This window comes from Portunus trituberculatus, chromosome 30 (assembly GCF_017591435.1).
Source record: "Portunus trituberculatus isolate SZX2019 chromosome 30, ASM1759143v1, whole genome shotgun sequence".
NCBI classification, from domain to species: Eukaryota; Metazoa; Arthropoda; class Malacostraca; order Decapoda; family Portunidae; genus Portunus; species Portunus trituberculatus.
Window position 1 is genome coordinate 7,476,739 of NC_059284.1, and position 23,662 is coordinate 7,500,400.

General features: G+C 44.0%; 1 protein-coding gene across 1 annotated transcript in view; it reads right to left on the reverse strand.

Moving 5' to 3' along the window:
* LOC123510804 (neuron navigator 3-like) overlaps positions 1–23,662 on the reverse strand; it is a 700,801-nt gene that overhangs the window by 523,142 nt on the left and 153,997 nt on the right. Inside the window, 1 exon segment of the mRNA XM_045266186.1 lies at positions 21,359–21,411. Within this exon segment, the coding sequence (XP_045122121.1) occupies positions 21,359–21,411 (53 nt within the window).

Here is a 23,662-nt window from a genome sequence, read left to right on the forward strand (position 1 = left end):
AAAACATCCATTAGAATTGTATAGAGAGAAGTATAAGGGAAGTTACAGCCACTTGCACTCCATCTATGAGTCAGACTTAGCACAAAATCACCCCCCTCTAAGGACGTCCTCTAAAAACATTCATTGAACTTGCATAGAGAAATATAAGTGAAGTTATAGTGACATACACACCACGTCAGCGCCCTCTATGAGTCACACTTGGCACAGCGGGGTAGACGAGAGGGAGGTTACCTACTTATGACGTCATTTCTCTTCCTAGGAACCCACCCTCGACTTAACTGCCCTGATTATCTCCTCCTCCTACTACTTCTCCTCAGTCTCCCTCCCTGTCCCCTCCTCCTTTCCTCCTACTCGATGCTTACTCACGCATGACGCAAAATCTCTCCAGTGGAAAGAAAAGTTTAGTTATATTTCCGGTTCTTGCGGCACCTCCTCCTCCTCCTCCTCCTCCTCCTCCTCCTCTGATGAGTCACGTAAGGCTGGGAAAACACGTGGCATTTTCCTCAATACAAGATGTGCAACGCAACACCAAAGACAGGGAACATCGTGCACGACCTTAAACTCTCTCTCTCTCTCTCTCTCTCTCTCTCTCTCTCTCTCTGATTAGCCAGTGGAAACGAGCAAATTTTCTCCACTTATGAAATCAAGGAAACAAAACACAAACATAAGAAAATAACACGAAAAAAAACTGGATTTGGACGATGTGAGAAAAAAAATAGTGTAAAAAAGAGAGAGAGAAAAAGCAAGGAAAATATACAGGACATTCTCAGAGGGGGAAGAAAAGTGCTAATCCCTGGAACCGTCCGTCCTGAACCCTCGCTGACATGAATTCCAAAAAAAAACTTTAAGAATACAACCCTTCGCACTTTTTTTTCCTCCAGATTAAGAAAAAAAAAGAAGGAAAAAAAATGAAAACAGACTTACGGTGAAAGCTTAAAGAAATCCCTCCCATCCTCACCACCGCCCCGCCCCGCCCGCCCCGTCCCTGCCCCGCCAACCTCACGTTCATCCCCGCTGTAGAAGATAATGCTATACTCTTATCTGCCGTGGGAGAGGATAACACATAGAGGTCTTAGTCTCAGAAGTTTACCTATAAAAATTCGGCTTTATTAGAATTTAGTGTTGTAATTTATGCCTTCGTTAGTTTTTTTCGTCATTTAGTCTTCTTTATTGTTTTTTTTCTTTGTTTTTCATCTTTTCTATCTTATTTATTTATTATTATCGTTTTTTTTTTTTGGGGGGGTGGGAAGAGGAGAATGGGAGCTGTAAGGTAAGAAAACTTGTATCTCTCTCTCTCTCTCTCTCTCTCTCTCTCTCTCTCTCTCTCTCTCTCTCTCTTTATCTATCTATCTATCTATTTATCTATCTATCTATCTATCTATCTATCTATCTTTATCTATCTATCTATCTATTGTTACTTTTTGCTGTTCTCATTCTCCTTCTATAAGTTTTTTTTTTTTTCTCCCACTCTTCAACTGTTCTAACACACACACACACACACACACACACACACACACACACACACACACACACACACACACACACACACACAGATCTATCTCCCAAACCTATTTTCCACTTCGCTTTTTTATCTCCCTGTAAATCGCCTCCATCACTACCTCCTCCTCCTCCTCCTCCTCCTCCTCCTCCTCCTCCTCCTCCGTGTTCTCCTCCTTCTTCACTTATCACCACCACCACCATCACCACCACCTCCACCAGATTATCACCACGATCACCATCACGACTACCATCACCATCACCACCTCCTTTCCTCCTCCTCCTCCTCCTCCTCCTTTTTCTTCTTCTCCATATCGTCCTCATCACCAAGATTATCACCACCTACTACTATTACTACTACAACTACTACTACTATTACTACTACTACTACTATTACTACTACAACTACTACTACTACTACTACTACTACAACTGCTACTACTACTACTACTACTTCTACTACTACTACTACTGCCCTTACTACCACTACTACTACTACTACTACTACTACTACTACTACTACTACTACTACTACTAGGTACATGTTTTTTCTACCTTTTTCTCATTCTTTTTTCCTCTTCTTCTTCTTCTTCTTCCCCTTTCTCCTCCTCCTCTTCCTCCTTCTCCCCTCTCCTCCTCCTCCTCCTCCTCCTCCTCCTCCTCCTCCTCCTCCTCCTCCTCCTCCTCCTCCTCCTCCTCCTCCTCCCCAGCAGCGCCTACCTCAGCATCTGGTGTCAGTTGGGATCACCTTATCTAAACACAACTAACCTTCGCCCCAAACACAGGATTGAACGTGACTTTCTCTCTCTCTCTCTCTCTCTCTCTCTCTCTCTCTCTCTCTCTCTCTCTCTCTCTTTATTAAAATATGCCCTAAAACCACAAATACATTAAATAAACCAGTAACAAGTCATCACTTCTAAATATTCAAATAAGAAATATGATAAACTGAAAACATAAACACACACACACACACACACACACACACACACACACACACACACACACACACACACACACACACACACACACACACACACACACACAGACAGACAAACATTTCACTACTAAATTTAACCCTTTCTCCTTTTATTCCTTCTCATCAGTGAGCTTCGAAAATAATCAAACTTTTTCATCCCATTCCTGTTTATCTTAAAAGGAAAGGAATCAGGGAGTGGCTGGGAGTGGAAAGAGGGAAGAGGGAAGTGGGAAGGGAAGGAAAAGTGGCGAAAATTGCCGGAGAAAGAATGTCGTGAAGCTGTGAAGAGATGAGAGAGGAGGAAAAGAAGAGAAAGAGATAGAGAATGTGACAGAGTAAACCAGAGACAAGAAGGGAGTAGGAGACAAGACTGAGGAAAGAGGAGAAGAAGAGAGGCAAAGATTATGACAGAGAGAGTAAACCAGAAAAAAAAGAGGAGAGGAGACAAGACTGAGGCGAGAGAGGAGAAGTAGAAGAGAGATAGAAAATATGAGAGAGAGAGTAAACCAGAGACAAAAAGGGAGAGGAGGAGACAAGACCGGGGAGAGAGGAGGAGAAGAGAGAAATAGAAAATGTGACTGAGAGAGTAAACAGAAAGGAAGGAGAGGAGACAAGACTGGGAGAGGAAATTTGTCGATGTGAGAGTGGTGAGATAAAAATATAAGGAAAGGAAGAGAAAGTTGAAGAAATTGATGGGGAGAAAAGCGATGAAAGAAGAGAGAAGGGAAAAGAGAAGAGAGGATATAATGAAACAACTTTTACATAACAACCTTACAATCTCTCTCTCTCTCTCTCTCTCTCTCTCTCTCTCTCTCTCTCTCTCAAGCAACCCACGCCTTTCAAATTTCACCAATAAACGCCTATACAAATATGTAATTCCCTTCCCAATACCTTTTTATCTTACAATTCCATCTCTATATTTTCTCAAAGGTGTTCATATTTGTAAGAAGTATCGAAACACACACCCATTTCAAATATACCTGGAAAATCCCCTTAATCATCTCTACTGGATTTTTTTTTCTCTCTGTCTCTGTCTCTCTCTCTCTCTTCTTTTTTTTTTTTTTTGTGTGTGTGTGTTCTATTGTTTTCTCTCTCTGTGTGTTGGTTTCTGAATGAATTGTGAGTGTTTATTAGTGATTGGAGGTGTGTGTTTATGTTACTCTGGTTCCTATGGTGTTTAGTAACAGGAAAAGGAGTTATCGTTGTGTTTTGTCAGGATATTGTGTTAGGGAGTAAAAAAATACAGGCTGACACATACACGCACACATACCCACGCACACACACACACACACACACACACACACACGTCTATTGTTTTTTATCTATTTCTTTAATTACTATTTTCACTACAGTTACCCAAAGAAAATGCCTCATTAAGACTGCGTTTAGTGTCCAACAAATTCCCCGTTTCTGCGCTGCTCCCTCTCCCGCCGCAGCCCGCCGCCCTCCACTTGTGCCGCCGCCATCACTCTTCCCTGCATTAGATTATTCTCAAGTGCACCTAGCATGTATTTAAGTCGTCTTTTAGCGTAACAGATGTGTAAGCGATTATCCTGTGTGCCTCCGTACAGGGGTACCTATTACTAACTTTTTATTCTATCTTTATTTTTTAGCTTTTTTTTTTCATTCGAGTGTTTTAACTTTTCTTGCATTATTTGTCTTTTTATTTTCTCCATTTTCTTATCTTTCACAATCTGTATTTTCTTTTCTTTTTCTTTCGTTTTCTAATAATTTTGAGTGTGACAGCTTTTCTTTTACTTCACTCTTGGTGTAAAACTTTCCTAACTCATCCTTCTCATCGATAGAGTGAACCATAAGGGCGCCTCCCCGCCACTCACCCAGACACACCCGCCGCCTCTCCCGCCCCTTGCCCTCGCCGATCTCATCAGTTCCTTACACCCGAGGCTGATCCTCCTCGCCGCCGCGCCCCTCCATCACCAATCCCGTCACATGAGGCAGCGGCGCGGCCAGACAGTCTCCGCCACACGCCAATCGCACAAAAGCTGTTTCAACTCTGCTCCTTTGTGGTCTGTGGGCCTCCCTCGCTCCCTCGCCGCCACAAAAGCCCGGGGTCCCACAGGCTCTGGTCTGGGAGGAGAATTGGCTTACGCATCAGTCGCTCCGCAGGCTGGAGGGGCCGCCGGGGAGGCTTCTTGGTTTGTCATCACCGTGCCCCGCGAGGACGTCGGTCTTGGGGGCGTGGGGGTTGGGGAGGGGAGGGAAGGGCCTCGGACGCGTGCGGGCCCTAGGGACGAGCTGGTGCAGACGTGAGGTTTTGGCAAAGTACTTACACTCGGGATCCTTAACTTCTAAACCAGAAATAACAAGCGATTCTTGAGACGACAAATAAGTCGCGATTAAGTCTTACACCTAAAATAAACCACAGGCATTAGCGCTTCAGACTAAAGCGAACCACCATTTCCCTCAGATTGAACTCTAAAATACTCCCTTCCTTCGGTCTTAAGCCTAACCCAGATCACTCTTCTTTTTCATTAACTGCGCAATCCAAACTTACCACATTGTCTCCAGTCTTAAGTGTGAAATTGAGACAGAGTACCCCCTTTTAGTATTCCCTTTAAACACAAACTCCATCATTAGAGAAACTTTTTATCGAGATGGACGGACGCAACACACGCGAGAGACAGCGACATGAAGGCTTCCTGACCCGGACACGCCTGAAAAAAGCGCATCCCATTCATCAAGATCAGAACATGCAGAGCAGCGCCTTATGAATATCAACTGAACGCCGCAGCGGGTGTTGCTCTGAGGGGGCGAGAGAAGGCTGGCGGGGAGAAACAGGGGAGAGACGAGGGTGGAATGATGTAGGGGTAAGAAAGGAATGAGACAGAAATATAAGTGTGGGGTGTGACAGTGGTGGTAGTGAGAGAAGGGTGAAGCTGCGAATGAGGAAGAAAACATACAATTATGAGGTTAGGGTGACGCTGTGAAGTGATGCAGGGATGGGAAAAGAATGAGGTAGAAATATAATTGTGGGGTGAAACAGTGGTGGTAGTGAGAGAAGGGTGAAGCTGTGAATGAGGAAGAAAACAGACAATTATGAGGCTAGGATGATGTTGTGTTGAAATGCTGTAGGGGTGAGAAAAGAATGAGGAAAAAAACAACAGCGTGGGGTGAGACAGTGATGGGGAAGGGTGAAACTGTGAATGAGGAAGAAAATAGACAATTATGAGGTAAAGGTGACGCTATGGTGAAACTGGGATGAGGCAGTGATGAGGTGATGGTGAGGTAAGGGTGAGAAGGTGATGAAGGTGATGTTAAGATGTGATGACGCTTGATTAAGAAATTACTGAGGTAGAGATGAGGTAGCTATGAGGAAAGAGTGAGGCTGGAGTGAGGCAGTGATGAGGAAATGAGTGCAGATGTGAATAAGGTAAAAAAAAAGGCAGTTATGAGGTAAAAATGAGAATGAGGTGAGACTGGGGTGAAGGTGGGTGAGATAAGGAATACGTTAGGATGAGTAAAACAAGGATCGGGTGAGCGTGAGGTGAGGGTATGAGGCAGGGGTGAGTGAGGGGTGAGGTAGAGGTGCGTGACCGTGGCGGGGTGGCGTCTACTGCTTCAAAAAGATCGCTGTAGAGATTGCCGTCGCCTGATGAGTCTTAAGTTGTGTACTCGTTATTTTCTGAAATGGTCTTAATTAGAACAGCTGTTTTTGTAGGGCAGGGTGAAACGAACCACACTACGCTGGGCTACCGTGCATGCTCCCACACACACACACACACACACACACGATAACACGACCTCCATATTCCCCTCACATCAACTGGCAGCTTATCAATACCCACACTAAGGAGACACTTCATGATAAGCCCTCCCCGCGCCCACACACGCACGAATATGGCCCTGCTCCTCACACAGACCACAAAAAGGAAGAAAGACACCCATGAAAATCACCCCAGACGTGGACGTGGTCATAAAAGCGTGCCACATTTACATAAACACACACACACACACACACACACACACACACACACACACACACACACACACACACAGCCGGATCTTCGCCTTGTAACCCTAACCATCTCACAAAGGCAAAAATCCGCAGGTAAAGCAACGACAGGTGTAACGAACCGGACGTGACAAGTAGCTAGGACAGGTGAGGAGAGGTGAGAGGAACACAGGTGAAAGGAGGGCTACCACACCTGCGTGAACCCGACAGCTAGTCTCTCCGTCACCTGTAACACAAACAGAGGCGCCACCCCCTTGACGCTCCCTAACCTAACCCTCGCTACTCCCACCAGGCGATAAATTAAAATCTCTCCGCCTCTCTGATATTCCTTCGTCACTCCTTTCTGTACCCCTCGTGTTCCGTTTTCTATTCATTAAGCGCTTGTGAAGTAAAGATTAGTGCTTCCTGTGGTACTTTTCTCTCTCTCTCTCTCTCTCTCTCTCTCTCTCTCTCTCTCTCTCTCTCTCTCTCTCGCCCATAAATATAAGTGCTGATGCTTAACTCGCCACAGACTTAAAGGAAAACCGACGCACGAACAAACATTCTGGTGAGAGAGAGAGAGAGAGAGAGAGAGAGAGAGAGAGAGAGAGAGAGAGAGAAAACGCACACTGGTATAATTTCTCTAATAGAAAAGAAACTGCTCCTTCAACAAGATCGTTTGGCAGCGACTTGGGTGGTGTGTGTGTGTGAGAGAGAGAGAGAGAGAGAGAGAGAGAGAGAGAGAGAGAGAGGGAGAGAGGTTAAAGTGATCAAATGTGAACTCTCTCTCTCTCTCTCTCTCTCTCTCTCTCTCTCTCTCTCTCTCTCTCTCTCACACACACACACCAGTCACATCTCCCACCGCATCTATCCTCCACCTTCACCTCCCACACCCAAACACAAACTTTAGTACTCCCTCCTGCCCTTCCCCTCTCTCCCATTCCTGCTTCCCCTTGACCCCTAATACTAGATAAGGGACACTCACCAGCCAAGTATCAAAATCACCCTTGACTTTTAAACAGGGGTATTTGCAGTCTTTTTTTTATCCTACGGGCAATACAGTAACTTCGTATACATTACAAGTTCTTAAAGTGATATTTCTTTATAGTTTCCAATGAGGGTTGTTTAAGGGGTGAATATTCGTATTGTATTGGAAGGCCTTGATTTAATGGTGTAAGAGGCGCATTTTCACTTATTTTGTAGAATATAATGAGGAGGATAGGATAGGTTAGGTTAGATTTGGTTTGGTTTGGTTTGGTTTGGGTTAGGTTAGGTTAGGTTACGTTGGGTAAGGCTGGGTTGGGTTAGATAAGGTTGGGTTGGGTTGGGTTGGGTTGGGTTACATAAGGTTGGGTTGGGTTGGGTTGGGTTGGGTTGGGTTAGATAAAGTTGGGTTGGGTTAGGCAAGGTTAGGTTAGGTTAGGTTAGGTTTAGTTTGGTTAGGTGGTTAGGTTTGGTGGATGGCATAATGTAACTTTCTTCATACAGGGACAATCTCTTGCAGCTTCTCTCATTTTCTGATGTTTTTATCCCTGCACAGTTTCATTAAAGAGAATTATGAGCCTTATCTTTTTTTCTTTCTCTGCCTTACCGTGCCTTGCTAGGACATAAAAAGCTTCACTGTTCATTTCCTACTCGTCTGTTTTCCTCCACTAGTATGTTGTGAGTCTTATCCTTCACTTTTTATGCTTCAGTTTTGCCTCGCTACACTATGAGCCTTACCATTCACTGTCTACCTTATCCCTTTCTTTCCTCTGTTTTGCCCCGCCTCGCTAGCACACAATAAGCCTCACCGTTTGTTTTCTACCCACTGTTCTGCTTCACTAGTACATTGTGAGTCTTACCCTTCACTCTCTTCAGCCTTGCCTCGCTACACTGACCCTTACCATTCACTGACTACTTTTTCCATTTTTTTCCTCTGTTTTGCCGTGCCTCGCTAGGACATAATACGCCTCACTGTTCATTTTCTACCTTTCTCTCCTGTTCCACTACAAAATTATGAGTCTTACCCTTTTATCGCTATTTTCATGCTAACTGCTCTACTGATCTTGCTAATTCCATGCCTTCCTTTCCTTCGTCTTGCTGCCTCGTTGCACAAGGCTTTTTTTTCCTCTCACCCCTATTCTGTCCAATTCTTTAATGCAAGAATTAACCAGTACTCTCAGTCTTTCATACATTTCTCTGGTAAACTCTGGAACTCCATGCCTGTGTCTGCATTTCCAACTTCCTACGACTTGACTTCTTTTAAGAGGGAGGTTTCAAGATGTTTATTCCTGTCCTTTGGCTAACTCTATCGGATCTTTATGGAGACTGGCGACTGACTTCGTCCTTTTTTTATTTTTGTTGCCCTTGGCCAGTTCTTCCCTCTTATATAAAAAAACTCTCTTCAGCTTTGCCTCTCTATACTACCCTTACCTCACACTGTCTACCTTTCCGCCCCGCCTTTCGTCGCCCAGTAGACACACCCAGTACTAAAACACTAACCCAGCCACCACACACCCCCTGCAACCCGCCGCGCCCCGTTCCGCCTCGATCACTCAAACCATCACTCGTACCTGCACCCAAATTATATACAATCTCCCAGCCTTGCCTCCCCGACCACGTCCCGCCCCGATGGCCACCCCGCTGCCCACCCTGATACACCCCACTCGGTTCAGCACATCTAGGGAATCACCCCCAATAAGGTTAACCTCCCCGCGTCCTTCCTCGCCCCTTTTCTGGCTCCCGGATCAAGAGAGAGAGAGAGAGAGAGAGAGAGAGAGAGAGAGAGAGAGAGAGAGAGAGAGAGAGAGAGAGGCGCATTAGTTCCCCAGATCCTTATAAGACTAAAAAGGACACGTGTTTGAGGAGGGCAAAGCAGAATTTTTACCATGTTACCTGAGGACACGCACCTTTTCGGAGTCAATTGATTATTAATACGACAGGTATCTACAGGTATCGCCAGGTATCTCCAGGTATCGTCAGGTAACGCTAGGTATCGCCAGGTAAAGTTAGATAAGACAGGTAAAGCCAGGTAAGACAATGAAAACGTAAGTACACATATTAGTAGTGAATGATGCGCCGCCTCGACTCGCTCTGATTCGTGTGTGTGTGTGTGTGTGTGTGTGTGTGTGTGTGTGTGTGTGTGTGTGTGTGTGTGTGTGTGTGTGTGTGTGTGTGTGTGTGTGTGTGTGTGTGTGTGTGTGTGTGTGTGTGTGTGTGTTAGGACTAATTGTTTCTGACGGATGGTGAAAGTTGCTTGTGAGTTGGTAGAGGAGGAGGAGGAGGAGGAGGAGGAGGAGGAGGAGGAGGAGGAGGAGGAGGAGGAGGAGGAGGAGGAAGAGAATGAGAATGAGAAGGAGAAGGAGAAGGAGAAAGAGGAGGACGAGGAGAAAGAGCACAAAGAGAAAAATAAGAAGATGACAACAAAAAACGAAGAATAGAAAAAAAAAAGAAAAATAGTAGCAAAAAAACAACAATAACAACAAAACATATACAAAAAATGATAACAAGAAAATCGAAGAATTAAAAAAGGAAGAAAAACACACAAAAACAATAACAATAACAAGAAAATATACAATAAACATGAAAAAAAAACGAGGAAGAAAAGAAGAAAATCCACAAACCCTCTGGAAACAAAACAAGAGACGCGGGGGTGGGGGCGGGAAGACAATGCAAGGTAAATATGGTGATGAGAGAGAGAGAGACATGCTGGAAAGGAAGGAAGTAATAGCTTGGTGTTGAATTGGTGATGGTGGTGGTGGTGGTGGTGATGGTGGTGGTGATGGTGGAGAAGTGGGAGGAGGTTATGGTGTTGTGGTGGGAGGTGATTATGGTAGTTGGAAGGTAAGGATGAGTAATGGAGCACCACCTTCATCCACATTCCACTTCTTCTCCACTTCTTCCACTTCCTTCATTGGCAATTTCTTCCACTTCTGTTCTCCATTTTCCTCTTCTATTTCCCTTTCCTATTGTTTCCTTCCGCTATTTTTCCTCTTTTGTTAATGTGGAAGAGAGGATATTTTGGTGTTATTCTCTCTCTCTCTCTCTCTCTCTCTCTCTCTCTCTCTCTCTCTCTCTCTCTCTCTCTCTCTCTCTCTCTCTCTCTCTCTCTCTCTCTCTCTCTCTCTCTCTCTCTCTCTCTCTCTCAACTATTTCTCTTATTCCTCTACATATATTACCATTTTCCTCCACTTTATCTATCTCATTTGTCTTTTTCCCTCATTTCCCCCTTCTCCAATCTAAACTTTTTTTTCCTCCTATCAATCAATTTCCCAGTTTCCTCCACCATTCCCTATATTTCCCCTTCACTAAATCGACCTTTCCTCTTCCCTCCGAGTTCCAAGTCTCTCCCCTCTTCTCTTCTCACTTCCCCTCTGACAAGCTTTCCTCTTTCCTCACTTTTTCCTCCAAAGCTCTCCCAATTTTCCTTCTCCCTCTTTCCCTCTCTCCCTCTCCTCAGCCACTGCCAGCGACAGGTAGGAAGGTCAGAGAGAACGGGGAGGAGGAGGAGGAGGAGGAGGAAGAGGACAAAAAACGGTAAAGAGCATGACCTTGATGACAGACGCTGCTAATGAGGGTTGTCCCCCCCCCTCTCCTCTCCTCTCCTCCATTATCTCCTCTTCTCTCCCTTCTCTCCTTTTCTCTCCATGCCATGCGATCTCTGCCCTCCATTCCTCTCCTTGGCTCCATTCCTCCCAGCTCTGGTATCTTGTCTTGTCTCCATTTGTTTCCTCTCCTTCGTAGTTCATCCTTTCTTTCATTTATTTCTACGTTTATTCATATTTTTGCATTTCATCTCTTTATTCTTTTGTTTCCTCCTTCTATTCTTCTATTTCCTCATTCTTTTCTTGTATTTCATCTCCTTACGCTTCTTTTTTTCTCCTCCTATTCCACTATTTCATTTCGTTGTTTATTTTCTCTATTCCCTGTCTTCATGTTGGCAGACTTTCTCTATTCTTTCTTGCATTATTCATTCGCTGATACTCTCCCCTCTTCCCTCTCCCATTCCTTCCTCCCTGTCTACCGTCCTCTCTTCTTTCCTCCCTTCGTCTCTCCATCCTCCCCCTTTCCTCCCCAAAAAAGCTCTGCACCACCATATGAATATAATTAACACTCCCACGTACTCTTGAAATTACGTGACTGAGAAGTAGTAGTAGTAGTAGTAGTAGTAGTTGTTGTTGTTGTTGTTGTTGTTGTTGTTGTTGTTGTTGTTGTTGTTGTTGTTGTTGTTGTTGTTGTTGTAATGGTGGTGGTGGTGGTGGTATCAGTATGGTTAAAATGGAGGAAAAAGGAAGAGAAAGAGAGGAAGACAAGGTGAGTGAGGCGTGAGAAAAATGTGGAGGGTACGAGAGTGTTTTGTTGATGAGTGGAACGTGAGTAATGACTGTGGTGGTGGTGGTGGTGGTGGTGGTGGTGGTGGTGGTGGTGGTGGTGGTCACAACCCTACAGTAGACAAAGACATATTAATGGGCGCCCGAGCAATCAGTCAGGCTCTAGGTGTCTCCCTCCCTCACCCACCCCACCCATGCACCTGCGAACCCACCTACCCATCCACCCATGCATCCCCCATCCACTCACCCACTCCACACCCTCAGCCACACACACACACACATACACATACACACCTGCCCATTTCTCGTAAACTCACCCCCTTGTCTCCAACTAATTAACTAAACCTGCAAAACAATAAAGGAAATACAGAAACAAGGAAAAATACGAAAAAATACGGTAATATACGGAAAAATACGGAAATACGGAAATACAGAGAAACACGTAACACCACTAATATTTCATCAAGTTTAGTGGTGGTGTAATATTCTCGCTAGTGTTGTGTCAGTTCAGGTTATCATAATAAATGTGCGTGTACGAATTCCTAGGCAAAAGTAATTATGTGGCAGTATAATGTACCTGTGTTGGCTGATGACTAATTAAGCACACGTCACTCTACCTGTACCTACGCTGAGCCGAGGACAAGGTGAGTCTACCCCCTTACCCCCCACACACTCTAAGCTCCTTCCCACCGTACTCACCTGGAAAGAAATGAGGAAAATGAGTTAATTCGACGCACGTGACGAGACAAGATAAATGACGTGGCCACAACACGCAAACACACGCACGCACATACACACACACACGTACACACACGCATGTACACTAACACACACGCCTCCCTGCGCACATAACATGATAAGTGCACATAATATGACGTGAGCAGATAACAAAACTGATAAGGATGTACACAAGGAACATTAATTACCGTGTTAACTCGTGTTGTAAAGATGTAACGTGAATTAGTTGCAGGCTTTTTTTTTTTTTTTTGTCTGTGTGTTTTTTTAAGACAGTATGTTTCTCCTGTTTTTATTTATTTATTTATTTTTTGTTTCTATTTTCTTGTTCGTATTTCTGTGTGTTTCTATTGCTATCTGTTTGTGTGTGTTTTTTTTTTTTTTTTAAGACTATGTTTCTCCTGTTTTTTCTTATTTTTGTTTTGTTTTGTTTTGTTTCTCTATTTCCTTGTCTGTAATTCTGTGTGTTTTTTTGCTGTTTGTCTATTTATTTCTTTATTTGTTCCCGTCTCTCTTTTTTTTCTATTTTATCTCTCTTTCTCTCTATCTATCTGTCTACATCTGTCACTTTCTTCTACTCCCTTACTCATCGATATATCATTTTTTCCTCTCTTTTTGTTTTTCTTTCAATTTTGTCTCATTTTTTTTTTCACTGCGTATATCTATCTGCCTATCTTTTTGCCTGCCTATTTGTCTATCCATCTGCTTCCATGTCTGTATGTCTGTCTACCTATCTGTCTGTTTGCCCGTTTGTTTACCCGTGTGTCTGTCTATCTGTTTGGCTTCCAATCTGCCTGTATGTCTTTCTATCTACCTACCTATTTTTTTTTCCTACCTGTTTATCTCTCTGTTTGCCTTCTCTTCCACCACCACCACCACCACCACCACCAGCACAACAAGGGGTTCCAGCACCGTCACCTGGCTGGGCTGGTGTCTCCTCATCCATCACGTGGGGTCAATTGGTGCCGTCAGCAAGTGAAGGTAGACTGATTCCCACACAGGCGCCTCGACACCCGCGCCTCATTACATCAACACCATCACTCATTCTGGAGACGTGGCGTGAATATAAAGGCGACGATGGAATGTATGGGTTTCTATGGGCGTGAGAGAGAGAGAGAGAGAGAGAGAGAGAGAGAGAGAGAGAGAGAGAGAGAGAGAGAGAGAGAGAGAGAGAGAGAGAGAGAGAGAGAGAGAGAGAGAGAGAGAGAGAGAGAGAGAGAGAGAGAGAGAAACGTACCTATTCATGCATACAGATAGACAATGAGGGAGAGAGAGAGAGAGGCAGAGACAGACAGACAGACAGAGAGAGTGTATCAACCTCTATATATAAGATGACAGGCTGAGTGGCTGAGAGATGTGAGAGTGACGTGAGGAGAGGTCAGGGAGAGAGTGAGAGTGAGGGCTAAGGTGACGGAGAGGTGAAAGGATGAGGTGGGAGAGGATGAAGTGACGGTTTTCTTCACTTCTGTCGCTTCATTATAGTCTCATTATTCATCTCCTCCTCCTCCTCCTCCTCCTCCTCCTCCTCCTCCTCCTCCTCCTCCTCCTCCTCCTCCTCCTCCTCCTCCTCCTCCTCCTTTTATGTTCCTTTCATGTTTCTCCTCCCTCCTCCTTCTTAACCCTTAAACTTACCTCTAGTCACCTGCTCCTACACACACACACACACACACACACACACACACACACACACACACACACACACACACACACACACACACACACACCTTAAATAAGAACAGGTAAGACAGTAATTAATTTGTTCATCACATGCATGTCACACCTGAGAGATTAATATACTTGTGTGTGTGTGTGTGTGTGTGTGTGTGTGTGTGTGTGTGTGTGTGTGTGTGTGTGTGTGTGTGTGTGTGTGTGTGTGTGTGTGTGTGTGTGTGTGTGTGTGTGGAAGATAATGAGGAGAAAAAATGGCGAACTGATATAATGGTGAAAGAGAAAAAGAAAAAGAGTAATAAGTAAGAACAAAAGCCACACAAAACAAACAAGACAAATAAAGACAAACACAAAAGCATTAAAACAACTTTAATGTGTTTGTTTTACGCGACGGACGAGATGCTCCACCCACTGAGAGAGAGAGAGAGAGAGAGAGAGAGAGAGAGAGAGAGAGAGAGAGAGAGAGAGAGAGAGAGAGAGAGAGAGAGAGAGAGAGAGAGAGAGAGAGAGAGAGAGAGAGAGAGAGAGAGAGAGAGAGAGAGAGAGAGAGAGAGAGAGAGAGAGAGAGAGAGAGAGAGAGAGAGAGAGAGAGAGAGAGAGAGAGAGAGAGAGAGAGAGAGAGAGAGAGAGAGAGAGAGAGAGAGAGAGAGAGAGAGAGAGAGAGAGAGAGAGAGAGAGAGAGAGACAGAGACAGACAGACAGACAGACAGACAGACAGACAGACAGACAGACAGACATACAAACAGACACAGACAGACAGATAGACATGAGCTGGATGGAGGTGAAAATCATTGAACAAGAGCATGAAGGAAGTCAGGAACAACAACAACAACAACAACAACAACAACAACAACAACAACAACAACAACAACAACAACAACAACAACAACAACCCTAACAAATAACACACACACTCGACACAAGCAAGCCAGTTTCAAGACCCCCAAACCACTAAATAATCCCACAAGCACAAGCATATTTAAGACCAGAGAACTCCCCACCTTCCCTGACTCCACTACCCAACCAACCTCACACACAAGACAGGCAATACATCACATCTACCCCCAACCGTCCTCTCTCCCCTCCCACTTCACCATGTCAAGACTCTTCATAATAGTAATTTATTTTCTTGGAAGCCAATGTTCAGGCGAATATATATGTAAAGTCTACTGTGATGATATTTCTGTGTGTGTTTTCCTTATTTGCGAGTCTCCAACCTGTGGATTTTAAGTATGAGGTAATGGATGTGTGTTAGATTTGCTTCTTGAGAGAGAGAGAGAGAGAGAGAGAGAGAGAGAGAGAGAGAGAGAGAGAGAGAGAGAGAGAGAGAGAGAGAGAGAGAGAGAGAGAGAGAGAGAGAGAGAGAGAGAGAGAGAGAGAGAGAGAGAGAGAGAGAGAGAGAGAGACAGAGAGAAATCGTTTAATCAATTAAGTTTATGTAAAGTGTGAATTTACTTCTTCTGAGGTTAAGTGTCAAAGAAGCAGCGGTAAATAATGTTCTTTGATTTATAATGGCCACCGCATAATGTTTGATGTGTATATTGCAGCTTATTTAATTTTTTTTCGTTTTCAAATTAGAGAGCGAGAGAGAGAGACGACAGACAGCGACAAAGGGCGACAAAGACAGATAGACAAACAGCCACACAGACAGACAGACAGACAAACAGCCACTAAAAGCATACCACATCCCAGCAAAGCAAAGGAGAACTTGGACAAATGCACTCTGGCAATACTCACAGAGACACTGACTGATTAACTGAACCAACGAACACACGAGACTCAAACCTAACTGACTGACTGACTGACTGACTGAGAAAACGAGGGATGGGAGGAGCGGCAGGGGAAGAGGAAGAACACATAGGGGTAGATACTGGCAGCTACAGGGGCCACAGGATAACAGTGGCAGGGAAAGAGGGTGGCAAGAGATACATAAGGGTTTTAAGACTGACAGATACAATGTTTTATGTGTGGGTAATAATTGAGGGGGAGGAGCAGCGGGTAACACGTGGCGCTGGGTGTCGGGAGAGAGAGAGAGAGGGAGAACACGCATGGAAAGTGTTGGGAGAGCAGGGAGAGGAGGAGAGGTGAGAGGTTAAGCTGTAAGAATGATTTGTGGTGTGTGTGCGGTTGGGTCGAGGAAGGAGAGGCTGGGAGAGGCTGGGAGGGATGAAGGATAAAAGGAAGAGAAGCTACTGTTTTCATGCATATTATGACTGCTAACCCCCTTTTCTCCCATTTCTTCACCGCAGTAGTAGTAGTAGTAGTAGTAGTAGTAGTAGTAGTAGTAGTAGTAGTAGTAGTAGTAGTAGTAGTAGTAGTAGTAGTAGTAGTAGTAGTAGTCGTAACAATTCTTTCTTTCTTCTTCTCCTTTCCTTGCCATCTTCAACTTCTTGCGTTCATTCTCTCCTCCTCCTCCTCCTCCTCCTCCTCCTCCTGTCCTCGTGCTCCTCGTCCTCCTCCTCCTCCTCCGTTACGCTCATTGAGAGGCAGCGAGTCGAGTCACGTTACTCAGAGACGATCCGTGACGCCCGACATAGAAGGAGAAAGAGAAGGAGAGGGAAGAGGAGGAAGAGAACGAGGACGAGGAAGGAGAGGACAAGAGACAGTAAGAGGAGGGGAGGAGACAGTAGGAAAAAAGTGATAAGTGAAACAGGAGAAGGAAACAGAAGTGATGAAGGAGGAACATGAAAGGAAAGAGAAGATTAGCAGAGGAGGAGAAAAGGAGAAGAAAGGAGATAAACACAAGAGAAAGACTGGAGATGGGAAAAAAAGAGAGACAAGGCGGAAGAGGAAGAAGAGGAGCGACTATGAATGGTAAAAGGAGACGAATAAAGAAGATAAACTAAAGTGAGAAGCAAATATGAGCCAGTGAAAAAAAAAAAAAAAAAAATAAAGAAGAAAGAGGAAGAAGAGGAGGAAGAGGAGTTAATTGTATTGCGAGTGGCGTGTGGTGTAAGGAAGAGGAAGAAGAGGAGGAAGAAGAGTTCATTGTAGCGTGGAGTGGCGTGTGGTGTATAGGGAATGTGAGGAATACACCGTAAATATTTATGACAGATACACGAGGCCTCGGCAGATGAAGGGTGCAGAGGGGGAAACATTTAGCACGTGTCCCTTCTCTCTGGCCTTCCCCCACCTGTCCTGTCACCCTACACCACCTGATGACACGGGACTATACACTCAGACACAGTACTGCGCCTTCACTACACACAAAAAGACCCTAGTTGAAGTTACATGGTTTCTATGGGCGGGTTTTATAGTTCTAGTGATGGATTAATAAGATTTCTAGAATATCAAAAGAAGAAACGCTCTTGAGAACTCCAATAATGTAATCTAATGGTTTTTATTCTGAAACTATTCTGCGCAGCGCCCCCACATTTTAAAGGCTCTAGTTCAAGTTTCATGGGTCTTTAGGGATGTTTCTTTGGTTCTAATGATAGATTAACCCTTTCAGTACGATGATGTGTTTTCATATTACTTCTGCTTATCATTTGGCGATTTTATGTACCTTCAGAAACTTATATGGGGATTAAAATAGTGAAGAGTCTGACCAGTAGTCTTGTGACCTCCATAGACCCTTTCTAATATCAATGAAATAGTCTACTAATACACAAACTCAGCGTAAAAATGTCACCTAGTACTGACAGGGTTAACAAGATTTCTACCTTATTAACAGGAGGAACGTAATTATAAACTTAGCTACTCATCTCAATGGCCTTTGAAAATAGTGGTGGTGAGAGCTAAGCGTTTATAAATGCTGGCTTTTCTTTCTCCCTCTCTCTCTCTCTCTCCCAACTACTCACAATTGTCAAACTCTAAATTAAACAAGACTCAACATCCAGACTTTTAAATTTCTCCTCTTGGTCTAACGGGGACATTTAGTACAAGCAAGTGACTCGTCGCCTCCATAAACCACGCGCCTGAACGACAGCAAGGAGGTCGTGAAAAGTGGACGACACTGCTAACACTGGATTTCTCTCATAGTTTATTTTGATATCTCGCGGACGGTGCGTGTCAGCGGAAGCCATATTTGCTTGGTACTGCATAAACACGGCGTAAATCAAGGTTTCTTAGTCCGCACATTGTCCATAAAGTATTCCAAATGCGAGGATCATAGAGAGTAAACAACACGGTATCCTATTCTCGCCCTGTTGTACACCTGCCACAGTCCACCTCTCCTACATCTCTCCCTCTTCGCCTATTACAGCTACTTCTACTTGTACTATGCCACGTGTACTAATTTGTGACTTACGGAAGCTTAAAATGTCTGTATCAGTTTATTCTCTCTCCTTCTTGTCCTTTGTATTCCTTCCCTCATCTGCCTCCTGTTCTTTCATAGCCAATCCAGTTTTCTTTGCAATTTAACCTCCTTTCCCCTTCTATTCTTTCCTAACCAAAGCTTCGAGTCTTCACGCACTTCAGTTAGAATTGTAGCCACTCATTGTTGCGTGGGAGGAGAGATCAAGAACGTCAGCTAAGGGGACGAAAGGTTCAGCTGGGTATTGGTTCCTTAGTTTGTTTACTCCTCGAACCCGCCAGCTGCCCGCACCCACCGCCCGCCACGAGGAGCAGTTTGTGTTGACTCAAGCTCTGCCCAAACACTGGTGACTTGTGTGAATCTATAATTGCTGGGTGAATTGTAGAGCTGTAGTAGTAGTAATAGTAGTAGTAGTAGTAGTAGTAGTGGTGGTGGTGGTGGTGGGAATCGTTGTACTACTTTTGGTGGTAGTAGCAGTAATAGTAGCACAGTAGTAGACAAGTTATTCTCAAGGAGCAGGCAAGATTTGAGGTCATATTTTCAGTCTCTCCGTCACCGTCAACTTCTATCATCACAGAGTAGCTAAAAAAACACATTACCTCACATCGTTAACTTTAAAAAAATCATTTATTTATCTCTCGTAGCAAAATAACTAAATATATCAAACTCTCCGAAGTGTTTACTGTATATATACTCAGCTATTCGCCTGTCGCAATATGTATAAATAAGAAAGCAAGGATAAGTGCCCAAGTAATGATGGTAGTGGTGGTAGTAGTGGTAGCAGTGGTGATGGGATGGGTGGGGAGGGCAAAGGGGTGGTGGCAATGGCGGCGGGATTAGAAACTCCTTGCAATCATCGGCTGGGTTCGTCAAGCGGGATATTGCTAGCGTGAGTGCAAGCGTGTGTCTGTAGGGCGGCTCGACAGAGCTGCCTTGTTGTGTGGGTCAGTGTGATGCTGCAAGGGTGACCCGCTGCTAACTGCTGACGGAGGGCGGCGTGGCTATAAAGAGAGTGACCTCACACACACACACACACACACACACACACACACACACACACACACACACACACACACACACACACACACACACACACACACACACACACACACGGTCATTATTATTCCCTTCTGTCTCACCTCTTTCTCTCCTTCCTTTAATATCATTTCAGACTATATTCTTAGCTTTGTTCTTCCTTTCTTCTTCACTTCTTCCTTCGCTCCACGTCATATTCCTCTCCCATACATTTGTTTCTATGTAAGAGAAGCAAAAGTCAACGGGTACCAAATATATATGAAAAAAAGATCCACCGAAATACCAGTCCCTAAAGAGCCAGAAGGATATTTACCTCATATCAGACACTGTTGCATTCCTCCTTCATACGCTTCGTCCTCCCTGCATCTCACATTAACTCAGCGGCCAGACAGGTGGACGCCTCTCAGCATCAACGACTCGCAGAGAAACAGATAAAGTCGAGAATAAACAGGCCCGTGAAGAGGAAACGATGTGCGAATATTATAATGCCTGGAGCCTCGCACGTTCACTGCATTGTAATATTGAGTGTGCATAACCAGTGGAGCGCGACCTGTGCTGTGTAAAGTGTACCCGTGTCACTTTAACAATACTGGTGCTGCTGAACGGGTTGAACTTTTTTTTTTTGAGATTATTAATAATATTTTAAAAGAAATTCGGAGGAGCGGAAAATAAAAGACCACAAAGAATATCACTGCAGTTTTCGCGATGTTTTGTTGATGTAAATGTCGCAGAAACCTTGTTAAATCATCACTGCAATCAGGAGAACACTTGTAAACCCTTGTATGTACCTCCCGGCAGATCGTGTTTCATCAACAGTTGAGAAAAAGAGTGGGAAAACATTTGAGAAGAGAAAAGGTTGACATGACTTTCACTTGTCTGACAAAACAATATGACACGAGGCTGTTATTACTCCTCAAACTTGATGAAAAACAATGACAAAAGGTTACACATCAGAAAAAAGCAGAAAAACAGGTTTGTGATAACTCTTTACTACATGGAAACATTACCAACCAAACAAGAAGATTAGAGACGTGGAGGTGAACGGAGGAAGAGGGAGAGACGGAGACTTAAATTGCGATGGAAAGATAACACTGCAGATAACACGAAAAGAACATGAGAAAATAGATACACGAAACAGCAAAAGATGAAAGGAGTGGAAAGAAGAAACAGTCACTTACAGAAAAGTATTGAAGCTGAACAAAAACAGGATTCCTTTTTATAATCATATTCTTGCTGTAATTCATTTAGGAGTATATAAAGAGCATTTTACTCGGCAATATATTCACAACAGATTAACGCACAGGGCAAATATTTCACTACATTATATCAACGCTGAACCTTCGCACTGGGCGGGGCTCTGTGTGTGTGTGTGTGTGTGACCTCGTGACCTCAGTGGCCTTATTAGCTCCTTTGTACCGTGACATGAAGATAGGTCACCACAGGACTCTCTCTCTCTCTCTCTCTCTCTCTCTCTCTCTCTGTTGGTTTTTCGTGTTTATAAATGCATTTTACATCACCAGAAAGAAAGAAAAAAAGGTTTATGTAATCCTCTAACTACTACTAACCTACCACAATTTTAAGACAAGCAACAGCAACCTGGCGCTGTAAATATTGGGTTTTCACTCTTACAAACGCAGGCTACACCACCGTAACTCCATGCATAGCCACCACACACTTTCTTTTTACACACACAAAGCTTCCTCATTAACCCCTCATTACTGGGACACATTTTTATCTTGATTTTTGGGTATGATTAGGCAATTTCATTTACATTAGGATGGGTATATGAAGGCCAGAAGATTATTGGTCAGAGTCTTCACATAAGTCTCTGAAGCTGTATTAAATCACCAATTAGTAACCAGAATAAATATGAATACGCGTCATGGTACTAAAGGGGTTGCAGAGGGTAAAACTTTCATTATACTCACCATTTGTGTAGAGTTCTTTGGTTTCTTATTGATATCAGGTACTTTCTGCCCAGCTGCGGAAGAGAAGAGGGAAAAAACTCATTAATATGGTGATTACTAATACTTGTGGTGAGTTTCTACCTGATTGGAGGCTTGTTGGGGGTTACAGGGGCTAGAGCGATCATGGGTGGGTTTCTAAGAGGCTGGTGGGGGCTTGTAGGGGCTGGAAGGATATAGAGTGGGTTTGTAGAGGTTGTTTTTCTTTTTTTTTATGTAGGGAAGAGGGCCCGCCAAAGATAAGAAAAAAAAAAGATTAAAAAAAGACCCACTTGAGTGCTGGCTCTCTAAAAAGTGGAAAAACGTCAGCCAGAATTGGAAAGCAAATACGACGAGACCTCCCTCTTAAAAGAAGACAAGTCGTAGGAATTCGGAAATACAGATGCAGGACTTATTGGGGCTTGCAGGGCTGGAAAAATCAAAGGTGGGACTTGTAAGGGGCTGGTATGAGCTTGTCAGGACTTGTAGGGGGTGGAGGGATATGGGGTGGATTTCTAGGGGTAGATATGGGCTTGTCTAGATTGTAGGGGGTGGAGGAAGCCTGTGTGGGACTTCTAAGGGGCTGATGTGGAATTGTCGAGGCTTAGAGGGACTAGAGGGATATGGATGGGACTTCTAAGGGGCTGGCATTGGTTTCTTGAGTCTTGTATAGCTTGGAGGGATCATGGGTGGGACTTCTAAGGGGTTGGTGACTGCTTCTCGGAGCTTGCAGTGGCTGGAGGGATCACGGGAGGGACTTCAAAAGGAATGGTAGGTGCTGGAAAGAGCATGGTTGGGACTTATAAGGGGCTGGTTTGGAATTTTCAGGGTTTGTAGGGCTGGAGGAATCATGGGTGGGACTTCTAAGGAATGTAATGCTGTGGACTTGTTGGGGCTTGAAGGGCTAGATAGATCTGATGTGGGTTTCTGGGTGCTTGTAAGGGACTGGTGTGAGGGCTTATGGGTTAATAAGCTGAAGTCCAAATAGATTATAGATTATGTTTCCTGATAGATTTAATTGTTTGTCTATTTTTTACGTGAGAGTAATGTTGTGTTTTTTATCTTAAGGTGTTTGTCTCCATAGTGATTGAGTGCCAAAGGGTGTTTATGTGTGTGGTGTCTGTCTGTCTGTCTGTCTGTCTGTCTGTCTGTTTGAATGTCTGTGTGTGAACTTCCAATACTACATGTTGAAAATTGGAGATGAAGTGTTTAAGAATGGAAGAAAATTATATCCTAATCTAACTTAATCTGATCTAACATGACCTTATCTCATAAAATATCAAACTTAACCTAACTTATTCTAACCTTACATATTCTCTCTCTCTCTCTCTCTCTCTCTCTCTCTCTCTCTCTCTCTCTCTCTCTCTCTCTCTAGTGGTGCGGCTGCTTTTTATCTTCGTGTCACCGCCGCCTCGCCAGTACAGTGTCTCGGGGCCTGTGTGTCTCATTATAGCGGGTTATAGAGGAGGGGTACAGCAGCTTACGAGGGACAAAAGACTGACGGCGGTGGGTGCTACTGGTGCTACTGTTGTTATTATTGTTGTTGTTAGTGGTGGTGGTGGTGGTGGTGGTGGTGGTTATGATGTTCCTGTTCTCATTTTTCTTCTTTCTACTTCTTGTTCTTTTGTTCTTCTCGTTTTTATTGTTTATATTTTTAGGAGATCTTGTTTATGTGATGTTGTTGTTTTTTTCCTCCTCCTCTTCCTTCTCCCTCTTCTTTTCTCTTCTATTCTTTTATTTTCTTTTTTAATAGTATGTAATAAAATTCTTCATGCCTTCCACGACACCCATTACACCCACTCTCTCTCTCTCTCTCTCTCTCTCTCTCCCTACGGCAAGCTTTATGTAACGCACACTATTTCTCTTCCTCCCAGTATTAATAGCGACTCCCCTTCGGCGCCCTCAGACACGTGACTGGCCTGGCGAGAGGCCGGGAAGACGGTGGGGGCGGGAAGGGAGAGATGGACGAGAAGAATAGAGTGAGGGAACGATGGGGAAGAACTATACCTATCTTAACCATGGCTGACAACAGCGAAGCCACAGCAAAGAAAGAAAAGAGGAATAGATAAAGTAAATCGAATCTAATGTAACTTAGTTTGATGTAACGTAACTATATGTAACGTGACTTAATGGAACCTAACTTAATCTAAGCCAACTTTCACTTAACCTAACACACTCAACCTATTTCAACCTAAGTCAACCGAACCTAATTAAATCTAACCTTACCTAATCTAACCTCACCTAACCTAACCTAACCTAACCTTAATTCAATCTAACGAAACCTAACCT